Source organism: Lonchura striata, chromosome 8 (assembly GCF_046129695.1).
Source record: "Lonchura striata isolate bLonStr1 chromosome 8, bLonStr1.mat, whole genome shotgun sequence".
Classification (NCBI taxonomy): Eukaryota; Metazoa; Chordata; class Aves; order Passeriformes; family Estrildidae; genus Lonchura; species Lonchura striata.
The window spans coordinates 15581994-15596755 of NC_134610.1; the positions used below are offsets into that span (position 1 = coordinate 15581994).

Consider the following 14762-nt stretch of genomic DNA (forward strand, 5'->3'; position numbering starts at 1 on the left):
GCTGACGGAGGGCACAGCATCTCCTGCCGCCGCGGCGGTACCGGGCCAGGCCCTCCGGGGCCGGGCGCTGCCTGGGCGGGGTTGGGGGGCTCGGCGGCGAGAGGCTGCCCCGGCACAGCCCCGCAGCTGGCGAGGGGAGGGGGCGGGAGAAAGCAGCTCTTGAGGGGTTTGGGAGGCGGATTTTCTCCGAGGGACTTGTGCCATCCACAAGCTCCCGTCAAGAGTCGCTTTTCAGAAAGCGCCTGGAACAGCCCCGCTTCCCCGCCGAAGGCAGGAGGGAAGGAATTGTCAGGGAAAATGGATGTATTGATAATATAGACTGACTAATTGCCCAAAAAACTGGGGGATTGCAGGATAAAGGATAGAAAAAAGCGGCGGGTATTGGTGCAGCCCCCCAGCACCTGTTGTCCAGCACGGCTGGCCTGGCCCGGCAGTGCGGGATGTGCCCTCGGGGGGCAATGGGGACCCCCCAGCCTTGAGCCGCTAGTCCAGGATCCTGCTCCAGGGGACACCCAGCACGGCGGCACGTGTACATACGCCGGGGGCAGCTGCAGAGGGATCCCCGGGCTGCCGGCTGGATGTGGGGTGACAGCAGGACCGATCCCTCTCTCCGTGCTCTCTCACTCGGGGCGGGGGAGCGTGGGACAGCCCGGCGGCGTATCGGGGACCCCTGCACAGTCACCATGAAGCAAGGAAGGGGGGTGTCCTTCCCAGCCAAACCACAGAACGCTCCCATCTCGGTCCCAATGGCGGCTCGGCGGGATCCCCCACTCCTCCCGGGCGGCGCCGGTGCCGGGAGGAGGAGGAGGAGGAGGGAGAAGGAGGAGGGCCCCCCCCGCCGGTGTTGCCCTTTTAAGGGGTTCCTTGAAACCGCGCCCGGGATCCATGTTTGCAGCCCCAGCCCGGGCGGAGGAAACTCCATGTTGTAACAAAGTTTCCTCCGCGGCGCCGCTCCGCGCCCGCCGCCCCGCGCCGCCGCCGGCCCCCGCCCCGCCTCCCCCCCCGGGGGCCGCGCCGGGGGGGGCCGCCCCCTCCCACCCCCTCCCCGGCGCCCATGGAGCACCAGTCCATCATCGCCCAGGTTAGCAGGGAGGAGGGGAGCGCCCCGCTTCAGGAGAAAGGTAACGCGGAGGGGGATCCCGCTCCCCCTCGCCCCCTTCCTGTGCGGCAGAGGGGGAGGTCCCCGGGGGGCTGGGGGGCTGCTCCCGGAGGGTGTGATGAGCTGCGCGCCGCCTCAGCCCGGCCCCCTGCATCCCGCTGCCGAGGGCTGCGGAGATGCGCTGGGGCTGCAGCTCGGAGCGAGCGGGCCCTCGGAGCCCCGGAAGGCTCGGGGCGGCGCTCGGATTGTTTGCGCTGTTTCCTCTGGAGCCGGGCGAGAGGTGCGCGCAGCGCCGGCGGGGAAACTGAGGCAGGAAGGGAGCCGGGCGCCCTGCTGCGTGCCGGCGTCCCGCTCCCCGCGAAGGGGGTTTGTCGGGGGCCGATGCTCGTCTCCCTGGCCTGGGAAGCTGCCAGGGCCGGGAGGAGCAAACGTGGGAACGGGCCCCGTCCGCAGTGGGGAGCTCCTGCCCCACGGGCTCCTCACTACAGGGCCCTGGCCCGCCGGAAGGGGGGCACAGGCAGGGCGGGGTGCAGCCCCGGCCCGCGCTGCGGCAGGACCCGTCCCCGGGACCGGTGGGGCCGCTGGAACCGTCGCGCTGCCCCTGGGGCATGGGGTGGGCAGGGTCAACCTCTGCCTCAGTTTCCCTTCGCTCCGCCAATGGGGATTGCGGGAACGGCGCCCAGGGGCGGGCGCTTCGTTCTGATTGGCTTCTCGCCTCCGGTGCTCTCCAGTCGGCCAATGAGACGAGGGAGTTGTCTGGAGGCGGGGAAAAGAGCGGCGTAAGCCCCGCCTCCCTCGGGAGACCCCGCCCCCGAGTGGGGCAGCGCCCCCCGGGGCGGGACAGCGGGGACCGGCCCCGGGCCCACGGCTGCCCCCGGGCTGGGGTCTCCGGGCACGCGGGGGGCCCACGGGGGTCCCTCGTGGAGTGGGACGTGCCGGGTGAGGGGCTGCGGGTGGTCGCCAAGCGCTCGTGTCAGCGACGCTGCCCTGGCACCGTGGCTTGGCAGGGCAGGAAGGCCGACCGGATGGGTGTCCGGCTCTGATGAGGGCACGGGGGCTCTGGGGAACACCCAAACGTGGCTCGCCTGGCCCCCAGTTCTGTGCCGGGAGCACCCCCGGGTTACCCCTCACCCCCTTCTGCCCTCCCACAGGTACCCAGACCCCTGCCAAGAAGCCTCGAAGCCGCAGCATTCTCCAGTCCCTCTTCTGCTGCCTGTGCCGCGATGAAGGGGAGCCCTGCACTGGCACCACTGGCGCGCCGCTGCTGGTGGAGGAGAACGGGGCACTGCCCAAGGTAACCCCACACCCCAGCCTGGATCGATGGGTTAGTTACCATCCCCTGCGCCTCCCCTGTGTGGCCAGGCCTGGGGGTGAACAGTCACTTCTGCCAGTGCCCCCTCTGGCCTCCCTGTGGATACCCTGCTGACCCGTGTCCCCCTGCTGCAGGCTGCTGTCAAGCACCTGCTGCCCGAGATCAAGCCACAGGACGCCAGCAAGCTCTGCGTGGTCATCGACCTGGATGAGACCCTGGTGCACAGCTCCTTCAAGGTGGGGGACACCCTGGCCCACCCCACACCTCTCCCCCACATGCTCCCCCACCTGCTCTGCCACCCTTTTCCCACAAAGCGATGCCCAGCACCCGGCACAGACTGGCTGGGTCAGTTGGGGTGTCCCTGTGAGGGGGCTGCGGGGCTGGCAGGGGTGCACAGTGAGCATAGAGCAGGCAGCATTTGGGCAGGGGGTGCCTGGCGTGCCCAGTGCTCATCCTGGTGTGCCCTTCCCCAGCCAGTGAACAACGCCGACTTCATCATTCCCGTGGAAATCGATGGCATCATGCACCAGGTAACGGCGGGGTGGGTGCCTGGTGGGAGGGGGGCATCATTCCACCTCCCCGAGGACCGGGAGCCATGCCAGTGCTCTGCACCAAGGGATAATGGGAGTATCAGGGTGCCGGCTTTGGCACATTGCAGGGCAGAGGTGGGTGCCCCTCTCTTTGCAGGGCAAGGAGGTGGGGGCGTCCTGGCATGCTGCCCTCCTGCAGTGGCCAGCCCCAGTTTCAAGTAATCCAGGATAGGCTGTGGTCTGGGCAGTCAGCCTGTTCTCGGTTACTTGGCTCTGGAGCCGGCCAGACACTTCACCCTGGACATTCCTGTGGGGCTATGGCATCCCCCAGCCCACACAGGGAGCTCCTGAGACCTGTGGCCATGGAGCTGCTCGCTGGCGGGGTGTGGGGGTCACAGGGGTCCCCTGGGGAGGACATGGGGGCGCTGGGTGAGCCGTGGCCGGTGCCAGCAGCGCGCTGCCCTCCGTCCGTGCCCACAGGTGTACGTGCTCAAGCGGCCGCACGTGGACGAGTTCCTGAAGCGCATGGGCGAGCTCTTCGAGTGTGTGCTCTTCACTGCCAGCCTGGCCAAGGTGGGTGCCCCTGACCTGCCCTGGCATTGCCCAGCCCTTCCCAGGCACCCCTAGAGTGGCACAGCTCCCTTGCATGCCCACCTGCAGGCATCACTGGCCTCTTGTCCCCTGTGTACCTACAGGCAGCACCAGCACTGGGCAGACTCCCTGCCTGCCCCTCCAAGGCACTGGCCAGGGAAACTGAGGCACAGTGAGACCTGGCACCAGTGGAGAGCTGGATGCCATTGTCACTGTGCGATGGGCAGGGTGGTGTGGTGTGTCATGGCAATCCCCCTCCTGTGCCCGTAGTATGCAGACCCTGTGGCCGATCTGCTGGATAAATGGGGGGCTTTCCGGGCACGGCTTTTCCGGGAGTCCTGTGTTTTTCATCGTGGCAACTACGTGAAGGACTTGAGCCGCCTGGGCCGTGACCTGCGCCGAATCATCATCGTGGACAACTCGCCCGCATCCTACATCTTCCACCCTGACAACGCCGTACGTACGCGCAGGGCAAGGCCGGGCGGCATGTGGAGGTGATGTGGTGGGGGACCCTCTCTCAGCCTTGTCCCCTGTGCCACTCTGTCCCCTGTGCCACCTGCAGGTGCCGGTGGCCTCCTGGTTCGATAACATGGCAGACACGGAGCTGCTGGACCTGCTGCCCTTCTTTGAGAGACTCAGCAAGGTGGAGGACGTGTATGCAGTGCTCAAGAAGCAGCGGACTAACAGCTAATGGCCCCCCCGCCCTCCGGGTGCTGCCAAGGGGCACCACCGGGGGAGCCAGGTGCCTTATTTTGGGGGAGGGAGGGTCCCGGTGTGCCCCGCATCATCCTCCCCTGCCCCAGTGGGTGCGGGTGCCCTCCGTGCCTGCCGGTGGTGGGAGATGTGGGTGCCCCCCCAGGAAGCTGGGTGCCCCCCTTCTCAGAGAAGAGGGGCCATGGGTGACCCACTGCCTTGCTGTGCTGAGGACCTGTTGAGGGGGTCCCATCCTCCCCCACTGTCCAGCTCCTGCCTTCCCCGTATCCTGTGTCCCCCCTCCACAAAACGGTTCTCAGGTCCTTTTCCCCTCCGTCCCTCGACTGGGGAGGGGGAGCAGGGTCAGCAGCAGCTGCTTTCCACTGCCTTTGGGAGGACTGGATCTCTCCATCCAGACTCTGCCCGCTGGGAGGCTGGCAGCCCTTGGCTCTATCTGCCGAGGCTACAGGACAGGTGACACCTTGTCAGCCTCCAAAAACGCAGGGAGTCTTACTGGCCTTGGTGCGTAGGGCTGCCACAATACCCTTAATTCTGCCCTGGGTGCAGCTGACCACCTCGAGGGGGGCATGTCCTTGCCTCTCTTCATGCCTGCTGCCCCCACCTAGGGGCTGTGTTTTGCAGGGGCAGCCCAGCCTCAGGGCTGAGCCCCTGGGCACAAATGCCTCCCACGTGCCTTGGGACACTCTGTCTCTGTTCCCCCTTAGCCTTGCAAGGGGTGTGCCTGGGGGGGCTCTTTACTCGCCCCCTCCAACTTCGGTTTCTTCTCATGTTGGGGGGGAGGTGGCCTCCCTCCCTCTCCAGTTATACTGTGTCACTGGGAGCCACTCTGGTCACCAACAGATGGGTCCCCTCCCGTGGTGGGGGAGCACACCCTCACATCCTCTACTCCATATCCGTCTGCAGCTTCACCAAAGGCTGCTAGTCCTGGGAGAGAGGGACCCCCACACCAGCCTTAATGTGCTCCCCCAGCCTTACCCCACCCCAGTCCCCCAGCTGGGAGGGGGTGGGGGACACTGCAGCCTCCCCTATAGCCTGGGGTTACCCTGACCCCCATGGGGTTGGACTTGTGCCAGGGTGTCCCCCAGCTTTGAGGGTTTGGGGGCTCTCAGGGAGGGTTTTTCTGAGGGGGCTGAGCTCAGCCAGGCCTTTTTTAATGTCACAATATGGACAATGCCTCATATATTTTTAGAGGGAAAAGCAATGGTTTCCCAAAAAATCGTGGGTGCCTTTTTACCGCTGTGCCAGCAAAGGGAGTGAGGGAGCGGGGCAGTATCTGGGGGGTGGGTGTGAAGGGTTTTAGCTTTCTGGTGCTGTTCAGCCGGCTCCTGCCGGCACTGCCCTGCTCCCGGGGGTAAGCTGGGGTCCCCCAGCCCACCCACACCCGCTGCCCTGTGCTGGGGGCTGGTGCAGCACAGCTCCCTGGATCCCTGCCAGCCTCGGGCCTCATCCTGCCCTGCCAGCAGGGCTGAACTCAGCACTTTATATTAGACAAGTCAAAGGGCGCCAGCACAGCCGCTGCCCAGCGAGTGCCTGTGGGTGCTGCGGCACCCGAGGAGTACGGCCCTGCCCTGGGCACCCTTGGGAGGTCTGGGGGATGCAGAGGCAGCGTGGGGGGCTGGGAAGGGCTGGGGTACCAGATCCAAGTGCCTTCATGTGATTAAAGCTGTCAAACCATCTTGGAAAGAGTAGTCCTGAGTGTGTGCATGTGTGGGCACGGGTACACACGGAGCCCCCGGGATCCCCCGAGTCCCCTGGGCGTGGGGGATGCTGCAGGTCCGTGCCGGAGAAGCACCCTTGGACTGCAGGGTTGAGGGGCCACCCCTTTCCTGGTGCCAAGGGGACACCCTCACACTGGCCTGGCACCTCCATCCAAACTCCCTCCCCATCCTGGGAAAAGGCCCCTGGTGCCACAGGGATGGGTGTCCTGCCCCTCACCAAGGAGGGGGTAAATTTACCACATGGGCTCTGCCCCCCTCCCAGAAAAATGGGTTTGCTCCAAATAAGGCATCAGGCCTTCCCCCCATATCGACCGGGGGAAACCTGGGGGACAGCTTGTGACCCCCTCCCTGCACTGGGTTCCTGGGGGGAATGTCTCTTAGCTGCCCCCCTCCCCCGTGCCCTCATTGGCCCTGTGCCTCCCCTCATTAATGAAATCTCTGTCCTTCCTGATGGCTGCGCTAATTACTGAGTTCATTAGTGGCCCGGCTGGGGGCCTAGAGAGGGGTGAGCCCGCTGGGGCCTGCGAGGGGTCCCCCACCCTGTGCCACACTGACAGACTGCCCTGGGACGGCCACTGAGCAGAGGGTGGCAGCGGCCACCCGGGTGCTCCACGCCACCCCAAACTCAGCCCCACTGGGGGTTCTGCAGCCAGGTAAGGGTTCCATGGGGACATTCATGTGGGGTGCAGGAGGTAGGAGCTCAATGGCAGGGTTTGGAGGGTTTGGGGACCAAGGGAGTGGAGGGCAGAGCAGAGCCCAGCCCTGTGGCATCAGGACACTCCTTTGTGTCTGACATGCCCCCTGTTCTGGTTCAGCCCGTCTCATCACTGTGGGGATCCTTGCAGGGAGGGGGGACTGTCAGGCAGGATTTGGGGCTCGCTGCAGCCCAGGCCAGGGTTGCAGGATGCCTGCAGCTCTGGTGGCCGGGACTGCTGGCTCAGCAGGGCAGCCAAGATAAAGCTGCAGCAATCCCACAGGGCTGGGGAACACTTAACAGCAGGGCAGGAGGCCTGGGGACCTGCCTGCTGCTGACACCTGCCTCTCCCACTTTTGTGGACACTGTAGTTGTTCCCTAAGGCCACCTTCAGGACTGGGAGCCATTTCAGTCCCTTCTCTCTGCCAGCATCAAGGGCATCATCAGATACCAACCCTTGGGACTGGGTTCTGGGGGCATAGGACGGGGCATAGGGCAGGGCATAGGGCTGAGCCATGCCACCACTTCATGTCCTGTCCTGTCTCCCCAGGTTCCAGCCCCATGTCCCATCTCTGTACTCCCTTTCCATCCCCAAGAGGACCTTGGGGCTGTGGAGACTCTCAAGGCAGGGAGGCAAAGCCAGGAGTGACCAGGGATCTGGCTTCCAGATGGCGTGTGAAACAGCCTGGGGACAGTCCCGTGGTCAGGGTGGTGATGTGCCAGTCAGGGGGTGGGACAGGGATGCCCCAGGAAGATGGTGCTGCATTGCTGTCACTTCATGGAACCTTTTTGGGGGGAGAAGGCACCAAAAAAATCCCATTTCTATGGTCCTAGTGCTCCACGTCTGGGAGGGTCTGGGGGTTTTAGGGTCTGGGGAATGAAGAACAGTGGCCATCCCCATGGCATCAAGGCACCTCTGTTTGTGGCTGATGCCCACATGTCCTGGTCCAGCCCATTGCTATCACTTTATGGAACTTCTTGGTGGAGTGCAAAAGCAAGACATTTAGCATGGACTCAGTACCTGGGGCCAAGAGGGGAGGAGGCCTGGGGATGGCTGAGGAACCACCCTGGGCACAGCCAGCCTGTGGGCAGGGTGCAATAGCATCTGGGGGAAACACCCCATGAGTAACGGGGCTCTTAGGTGCCACAAAGTCTTGGAGGGCTGGGGGGACCTTGACTCTGGGCTGTCCCTGCCCTTATATGGTGAGCAAAGGCTGGGACTTAAGAGAACAAAGGTCTCCTGGGTGCTGGCACCTGAGCACTCCGCCAAGGTACGCTCACCTGTGCACCCAGCTCTGCAGGGAAGGTGAGGGGCTGGGGCAGAGTGAGGGGATGAGGGTGGGCATGGCGGAGACAGCATGTCCCATGGACATCATCACTCCTGGCATCAGGTTAGCCTGGGGATTGGGCACTCACCTGAGCCCCATCTTGGGGCTGTGCTATGGGGGATGCTTCCCCTGGGATTGAGGTAGGGCATGTGGGTGCTTGTGGGGCAGCACAGGGGGGCCAGGTGGGGTTTCACAGGGCTGGGAAGCAGAGACCTCCCAGCTGGGCAATGCCAGCCCTCCCTGCCAGCCGGGGAGCACAGGGTGGCTTTGCCTGACTCAGCCCCTCTGCCTGCTTGAGGGGAGCACTATCAGCCTGGCAGAGATGGCCGTGGACAGCCTTGGCAGCACTGGCACTCAGCACCCCTGTGGAGCCAGGATGTGCCCTCCCTGGCGGGGTATGGTTCTGCTGGGGGGCTTGGAAGCAGGGAGTCTGAAGCAGGCAGTGAGTGTGTGTGTGTGTATCCGTGTGTGTTGGGTGTAAGCAGTGGCCATGTCATGCTGTTCCATCTCATGCCAAGCCGTGCCAGGACAAGGCTGAGCAGGGCCAGTTCCTGCTGGTCCTGGGGAGGAGCAGGCCACCGTGCAGCAGCGTCACCCAGCTGCAGCTGCCGTGCTGTGGGTGTGCACTGCCCTGTCCTGTGCTTGGAGACAGGGCAGGGCACTGGGGCACTTCTGGGACCCTGCACCTTCCCAACCTGGACCCTGGTACGGACTCATTAGCTGCGGTGCCAACCAAGCTGAGGGGTTGGCAGCCCCAGCTGGGTGCACACAGAGCTGGTACCGCGGTGCTGGGGACCCTCGCCCCGTGCAGCTCTGTACAGGGGGGTTACAGCTGGGCTTTCTGCAGAGCAAGCAGGGAAGCAGATGGCACAGCAGGTTGGCTGTGTCCCAGCTCTTAATGACACTGCCTGCCATTAACGAGGGTGTTGCCAATGCTGACAGGTCCCCTTGCCGGTGGTACCTGTCACCATGGTGGAGCTCAGCGCCAAAGTCTCCAGGACCCTGAACAAGACCACGCCAGGCATCCAGATATGGCGAATTGAGGTGGGAATGGGGACACATCGTTGGGGCTGCCTTGGGTGTGGGGGTCTCTGTGAGGGAAGATCCTCCCTTTGTGTCCTCAGTAGCTGGGTTTGGGTCTCAGTGCAGCATCCAGGGCTAAACCCAGCAGGTCCCGGTGCTGGGGCAGTGGGGTGCATGGGGCTGGGCTGGGGGCTCCCCCACCAGGGCTGATGTCTGCCTTCCTTCTGCAGAACATGGAGATGGTGCCCGTGCCCACCAAAAGCTACGGCAACTTCTACGAGGGGGATTGCTACGTCCTGCTGTCGGTAGGGCAGTCAGGGGTCACACAGGGAACTGGGAACCTCTGCCCTGAGGGGGCTGGGTGCAGGGAGGGATGTCTGTGGCCAGAATGGCCTGGGGACACAGGGGCTCTTCTAGCGGGGACCGGTGTCCTGCAGACGCGCAAGTCCGGGAGCAACTTCAGCTACGACATCCACTACTGGCTGGGCAAGGAGTCAAGCCAGGATGAGCAGGGGGCGGCAGCGATCTACACCACCCAGATGGATGATCACCTGGGCTCCGTGGCCGTGCAGCACCGCGAGGCCCAGGGACACGAGAGCGACACTTTCCGCGCCTACTTCAAGCAGGGACTCATGTATGTCGGTCACCCCTGGGACCTGTTCCCGTGGTGGGTGACAGTGGGGAGGGGCCCTGTGGAGACATCCCCAGCGGGGATGGGGACAGCACTGTCTCAGTGAGGTGGGGGAGGAAGCAGGAGGATCTGGAGCTGGGCTCCATCTGTCTGTTTCCACGTGTGTACCCTGTACACCGCCCTGTGCACAGAGGTGGGAGGGAGACACCAGTGGTGTGAGGAGGGGGACCCAGGGCTGACACCATGTCTGTCCCCTCCCAGCTATAAGAAGGGTGGGGTGGCCTCAGGCATGAAGCACGTGGAGACAAACACCTACAATGTCCAGCGACTGCTGCACGTGAAGGGCAAGAAGAATGTGGTGGCAGGAGAGGTGAGTCATGGGATGTGTGGAGTTTGGATCAGGATCAGGCCAGAGCTCCCCCCAGACACAGCTGCCTTCAAGCAGGGCACACAGTGGGTGTGGGATGATGCTGCCTTGCCTTGCAACTGCTCCCCAATCTCTCGGGGTAGGGAGGAGGAATATAGGCTGGAGGCCCATATTCCTGAGTGAGAGAGGATCCAGGCATTCTGCTGCTTGACACCCACCCTTCTCAATCCCATCCTGCTGCAGGTAGAGATGAGCTGGAAAAGCTTCAACAGAGGAGACGTATTCCTGCTGGACCTGGGCCAGCTCATCATCCAGTGGAACGGCCCTGAGAGCAACCGAAACGAGAGGCTGAGGGTATGGCCAGGGGGTCCCAAGGTCCCCTCCTGGAGGAAGGGGGTCACCAGCCACTCCCTCCCTCATGTGGGCTTATCCCTTCTCCCCTGGCTGCAGGCGATGACCCTGGCCAAGGATATCCGGGACCGGGAACGTGGGGGCCGTGCCAAGGTGGGCGTAGTGGATGGTGAGGATGAGGATGCCTCACCAGGACTCATGAAGGTCCTTAAACACGTGCTGGGTGAGAAGAGGGACATCCAGCCAGCCATCCCTGATGTCAAAGTGGACCAGGCACTCAAATCCTCCCTCAAGCTCTACCAGTGAGTTGTAGGGGGTGGGTTATGCACAGGGCATTTTCCATGGTGTCAGAGGGAGCCAGCAGCCATCTCTGCTATGTCCCACAACTCCCAGCCCCACGGACAGACACCAAGAAGGGTCAAAGCTACAGCAGGGGTAGGGATAAGTCCTTTGCATGCCATTGGAGCAAGAGGAATCCCAGTCGCCAAGAGGATTGGTACCCGATAGAGATGTTTGTGCAAGCATCACCTTTGGTTGCTGTGGCAATGCGCCTCAGTGGCCCTGTAACATCTGACTCCCCTCTGTTCCTCCTTGTGGCCATGAGTGAGCTGCCTGGCAAGGCAAGCTACAAACTAGTTTGCCACCGTGGCACAGCCAGAGAGCCCTGGGGTGCTCCCTGTGTCGTGATCTGGCTGGGAAAGGGGATGGGGAGGGGGCAGGCCCACTAAACCCCACCACCCTGTAATGGGGATGGGATTTTCCAACCCACTTTCTAAGCCTTTTTTCATCTCTTTCTCCTGTCAGTGTCTCCAATGCCAGTGGAAACCTGGTCATACAGGAGGTGGCAGTTCGACCCCTAACTCAAGACATGCTCCTGCACGAGGTCTGTCACCCATGGGATGCTTGGGGGTGCCCAGTTCCCTTGGCAGCTTTAATCCTTCAAAAGCTGAATTTGGTGTGCTTGCCTAAAGTCCTAATTTCTGTTGTTGCCCCTTCTTCAAGGACTGCTACATCCTTGATCAAGGAGGTATCAAGATCTTCGTCTGGAAGGGCAAGAATGCCAACAAGGAGGAGAAGCAGCAGGCGATGAGCAGGGCGCTGGTGGGTGCTGGGTTAGGGGCTTGTTATGTGATAGCCTGACTGCTCCCTGGAGTGCCAGGCACTCCATGTCCACACTCTGTGTTTGGATCCCACCAGGGCTTCATCAAAGCCAAGAACTATCCGGACAGCACCAGTGTGGAAACAGAGAATGATGGGTCCGAGTCAGCCATTTTCAGGCAACTCTTCCAAAAATGGACTGTCCCCAACCAGAGCAGTGGGTTGGGCAAGACCCACACTGTGGGCAAAGTGGGTGAGTGTCTCCTTCCCACATGGAAGGACTTCTTGGATTGGGATAGGCAGGCTGTGGGGAGCTCCTGTGGCCCAAAGGGATTTGGCTCACCCCTCTGCCCTTCCCCCAGCCAAGGTGGAGCAGGTGAAGTTTGACGCTACCACACTGCATGCCAAGCCCCAGATGGCTGCCCAGCAGAAGATGGTGGATGATGGATCTGGAGAAGTGGAGGTAGGGTGGCCATGGAAGAATGTATGACCCTCTCAGGTACCCCCTTTGCTATACCAGGGGATGCTGTGGGGTCTAGGGTCTGCAGGGCAGGAGTATGCACCAGCTCTGACAGCAGAATATCCCTGTCCCACCAGGTCTGGCGTGTGGAGGACAATGAGCTGGTGCCTGTAGAGAAGAAGTGGCTGGGCCATTTCTATGGCGGGGATTGCTACTTGGTGCTCTACACCTATTTTGTGGGGCCCAAGGTGAACCGCATCATCTACATCTGGCAGGTGAGACCTCCAGGTCACTGCCCCATGGGTGGGGGACAGGGGCATACCTCCCTGGACTGGGGGTGCTCTGCCCCTTGGGAACAGAACTTCCCAAGAGGACGAGGGGGGCGGTGATGGGTGCTGAGTCCCCCTGCCCTGCCCAGGGCCGCCAAGCCAGCACAGATGAGCTGGCCGCCTCTGCCTACCAAGCCGTCGCCCTGGACCAGAAGTACAACAACGAGCCCGTGCAGATCCGCGTCACCATGGGCAAGGAGCCGGCCCATCTGATGGCCATCTTCAAGGGCAAGATGGTGGTGTATGCGGTGAGCACAGGGACGTTGGGGCACGGGCAGGTGAGTGAGCTTGTGGCACTGGTGGTGACCTCCTGTCCCTGTCCCCCAGGGTGGCACATCACGGGCAGGCAGCACAGAGCCCACACCCTCCACCCGCCTCTTCCAAGTGCACGGCACCAACGAGTACAACACCAAGGCCTTCGAGGTGCCCGTCCGCGCCTCCTCCCTCAACTCCAATGATGTCTTTGTGCTCAAAACCCCCAGCTGCTGCTACCTCTGGTATGGGAAGGTGGGTACTGCTGGGCACTGGTGTGGGTGCCTCCACCTCCAAGACAACTGTCCCCACCTCCTCTTCCTCCTCTTTGGCCTGGGCCAGTGATGGAGCAGCTGTGCTTGCCTGGCAGGGCTGCAGCGGGGATGAACGTGAGATGGCCAAGACTGTGGCTGACATCATCTCCAAGTTGGAGAAGCCGGTGATTGCAGAAGGACAGGAGCCACCTGAGTTCTGGCTGGCCCTGGGGGGCAAGTCCCAATATGCCAGTAGCAAGAGGTACCAGTCTTGTCCCTACCCGTGCCCAGGGGTAAGATGGGCCACCAGTCCCCAAGCAGGGCGAGTCTCATTCCCATCACGTTGACCCCTCTCAGGCTGCAGGAGGAGAACCCCTCTGTGCCCCCCCGACTCTTTGAGTGCTCCAACAAGACAGGCACCTTCTTGGCCACAGAAATCATAGACTTCACCCAGGATGACCTGGAGGAGAGTGATGTTTACCTACTAGACACCTGGGACCAGGTGAGCTGGGGGAGCATGGAACACAGGACAGTCCTTTGATCCCACAATTTGATATTCCTGTGGTTGGAGGACCTGCATCAGCCAGAGTTGGTGGGATGGGAGGCTGGAAATCTGCCTATATGTGGTCCCACGATGCTTTTTTCCAGCCTTCTTGTTCCAGGGAATTAACTCCCCAAGTCCTTCCCCATGTGCCTCCAGCCATGGCCCCAGAGGGCTCCATCTCACCCCAGTGGTGGACACAGTAACTTTATTGCAGGTTTTCCTCTGGCTTGGGAAAGGCGCCAATGAGTCAGAGAAGGAGGCGGCAGCAGTGATGGCACAGGAGTACCTGCGGAGCCACCCCAGTGGGCGTGACCTTGACACCCCCATCATTGTGGTGAAGCAGGGTTATGAGCCCCCCACCTTCACCGGCTGGTTCCTGGCCTGGGACCCTCTCAACTGGGACGTGAGTCACGGGGAGGGTTTGAAAGACCAGGGAGTCCCTTTGCAGAAGGGACCAGATGTGGGTCTGGCCCCAGGAGCAGCTCCAGGGTGGGGGCAGCAGCTGGCCTGACACCTGTGCATGCTGAGGGGCTGAGCACTTCTGTCTCCTTCCCAGGACAAGAAATCCTACGAGACGCTGAGAGCTGAACTGGGCGATGAGAGCAGCCTTGGGCAGCTCACCTCAGTAAGTGGCACAAGGAGAAAGGCAGCTGGGCTGGGTGGGGGCACAGAAAACCCTCCCGTCCCCTTGGCAGGTGACAGGAGGAGCTGCAAGGACAGATCCTCAGTGAGCAGACACCTGGAGCCAGCCTGGGGCATCCATCCCTGGGCCAGGCCCTGGTGTGACTCTGCACCCCCCACTCAGGTGCTCACGTCCAGGCAAGAGGTCTTCACTGCCTCCACCACCCTTGTCCCCACCAAACTGGAGACCTTCCCCTTGGATGTCCTGGTGAACACCGCAGCCGAGGACCTGCCCCGGGGCGTGGATCCCAGCAGGAAGGAGGTAAGATGAGGCCAGGAGGATGCTGGAGGGGGAGACAGGGAAAGCCTCTCCCAGTTCTTCAGCTCAGCCTCCTTTCTCTGGCCCCAGGACCACCTCTCCGATGCGGACTTCCAGGCGGTTTTTGGCATGAGCCGCTCTGCCTTCAGCAGCCTGCCCTTGTGGAAACAACAGAATCTCAAGAAGGACAAAGGACTCTTCTAGGGCAGGAGCCTGGGCACAGGGACAATCCCAGCTCTTTAGTAAATAAAATAAGTGCGAAAGACAGGGCTGTGGTCTCTCCCATCTAACCCCAAGGGCCAGCCCCAGGTGTGGGGGTTATTTGGTTAAGAGCTGGCACACAGAGACACACAGGTCTTGACTGGGCCCCAGCAGCACAAGGCAGGACCCTCAGCTCCTTTTCCCTGAGGCCTTCCTTTGACCTCGCTGTGCTCAGAGGTGATGCACAGGCTGGGCATGCTCGGGGAGCCAGGACTCTCCCATCCTGCAGCTCCGGGCTAAAGGTCCAGTATACAGCTGGAGCCACT

At 62.5% G+C, this 14762-nt stretch overlaps 2 protein-coding genes across 2 annotated transcripts; both read left to right on the forward strand.

Moving 5' to 3' along the window:
* Positions 1–1033: 1033 nt before the first annotated feature.
* Positions 1034–5929, forward strand: CTDSP1 (CTD small phosphatase 1). The gene is made up of 7 exons (XM_021526216.3): positions 1034–1121; positions 2251–2393; positions 2546–2647; positions 2885–2941; positions 3422–3514; positions 3803–3988; positions 4095–5929. Exons 1-7 carry the CDS (start codon positions 1055–1057, stop codon positions 4221–4223), a joined length of 777 nt encoding a protein of 258 aa, XP_021381891.1. The 5' UTR covers positions 1034–1054; the 3' UTR covers positions 4224–5929.
* Positions 5930–6391: 462 nt separating this feature from the next.
* VIL1 (villin 1) lies at positions 6392–14502 on the forward strand. The gene is made up of 20 exons (XM_021526215.3): positions 6392–6617; positions 8929–9030; positions 9240–9314; positions 9447–9643; positions 9902–10010; positions 10251–10361; positions 10458–10660; positions 11163–11241; positions 11361–11459; positions 11556–11709; positions 11819–11919; positions 12054–12191; positions 12335–12493; positions 12573–12752; positions 12868–13013; positions 13109–13253; positions 13510–13698; positions 13852–13920; positions 14101–14238; positions 14326–14502. Exons 2-20 carry the CDS (start codon positions 8956–8958, stop codon positions 14437–14439), a joined length of 2481 nt encoding a protein of 826 aa, XP_021381890.2. The 5' UTR covers positions 6392–6617; positions 8929–8955; the 3' UTR covers positions 14440–14502.
* The last annotated feature ends 260 nt before the right edge of the window (positions 14503–14762 follow it).

Excerpts from the sequence above, each read along its gene's own strand:
- CTDSP1 (XM_021526216.3), top strand. The coding sequence starts at position 1,055 with ATGGAGCACCAGTCCATCATCGCCCAGGTTAGCAGGGAGGAGGGGAGC. Across the intron at positions 3,515-3,802 it reads TCACTGCCAGCCTGGCCAAG|TATGCAGACCCTGTGGCCGA; the intron begins GTGGGTGCCCCT and ends CTGTGCCCGTAG. Across the intron at positions 3,989-4,094 it reads TCTTCCACCCTGACAACGCC|GTGCCGGTGGCCTCCTGGTT; the intron begins GTACGTACGCGC and ends TGCCACCTGCAG.
- VIL1 (XM_021526215.3), top strand. The coding sequence starts at position 8,956 with ATGGTGGAGCTCAGCGCCAAAGTCTCCAGGACCCTGAACAAGACCACG. Across the intron at positions 10,011-10,250 it reads AGAATGTGGTGGCAGGAGAG|GTAGAGATGAGCTGGAAAAG; the intron begins GTGAGTCATGGG and ends ATCCTGCTGCAG. Across the intron at positions 10,362-10,457 it reads ACCGAAACGAGAGGCTGAGG|GCGATGACCCTGGCCAAGGA; the intron begins GTATGGCCAGGG and ends CCCTGGCTGCAG.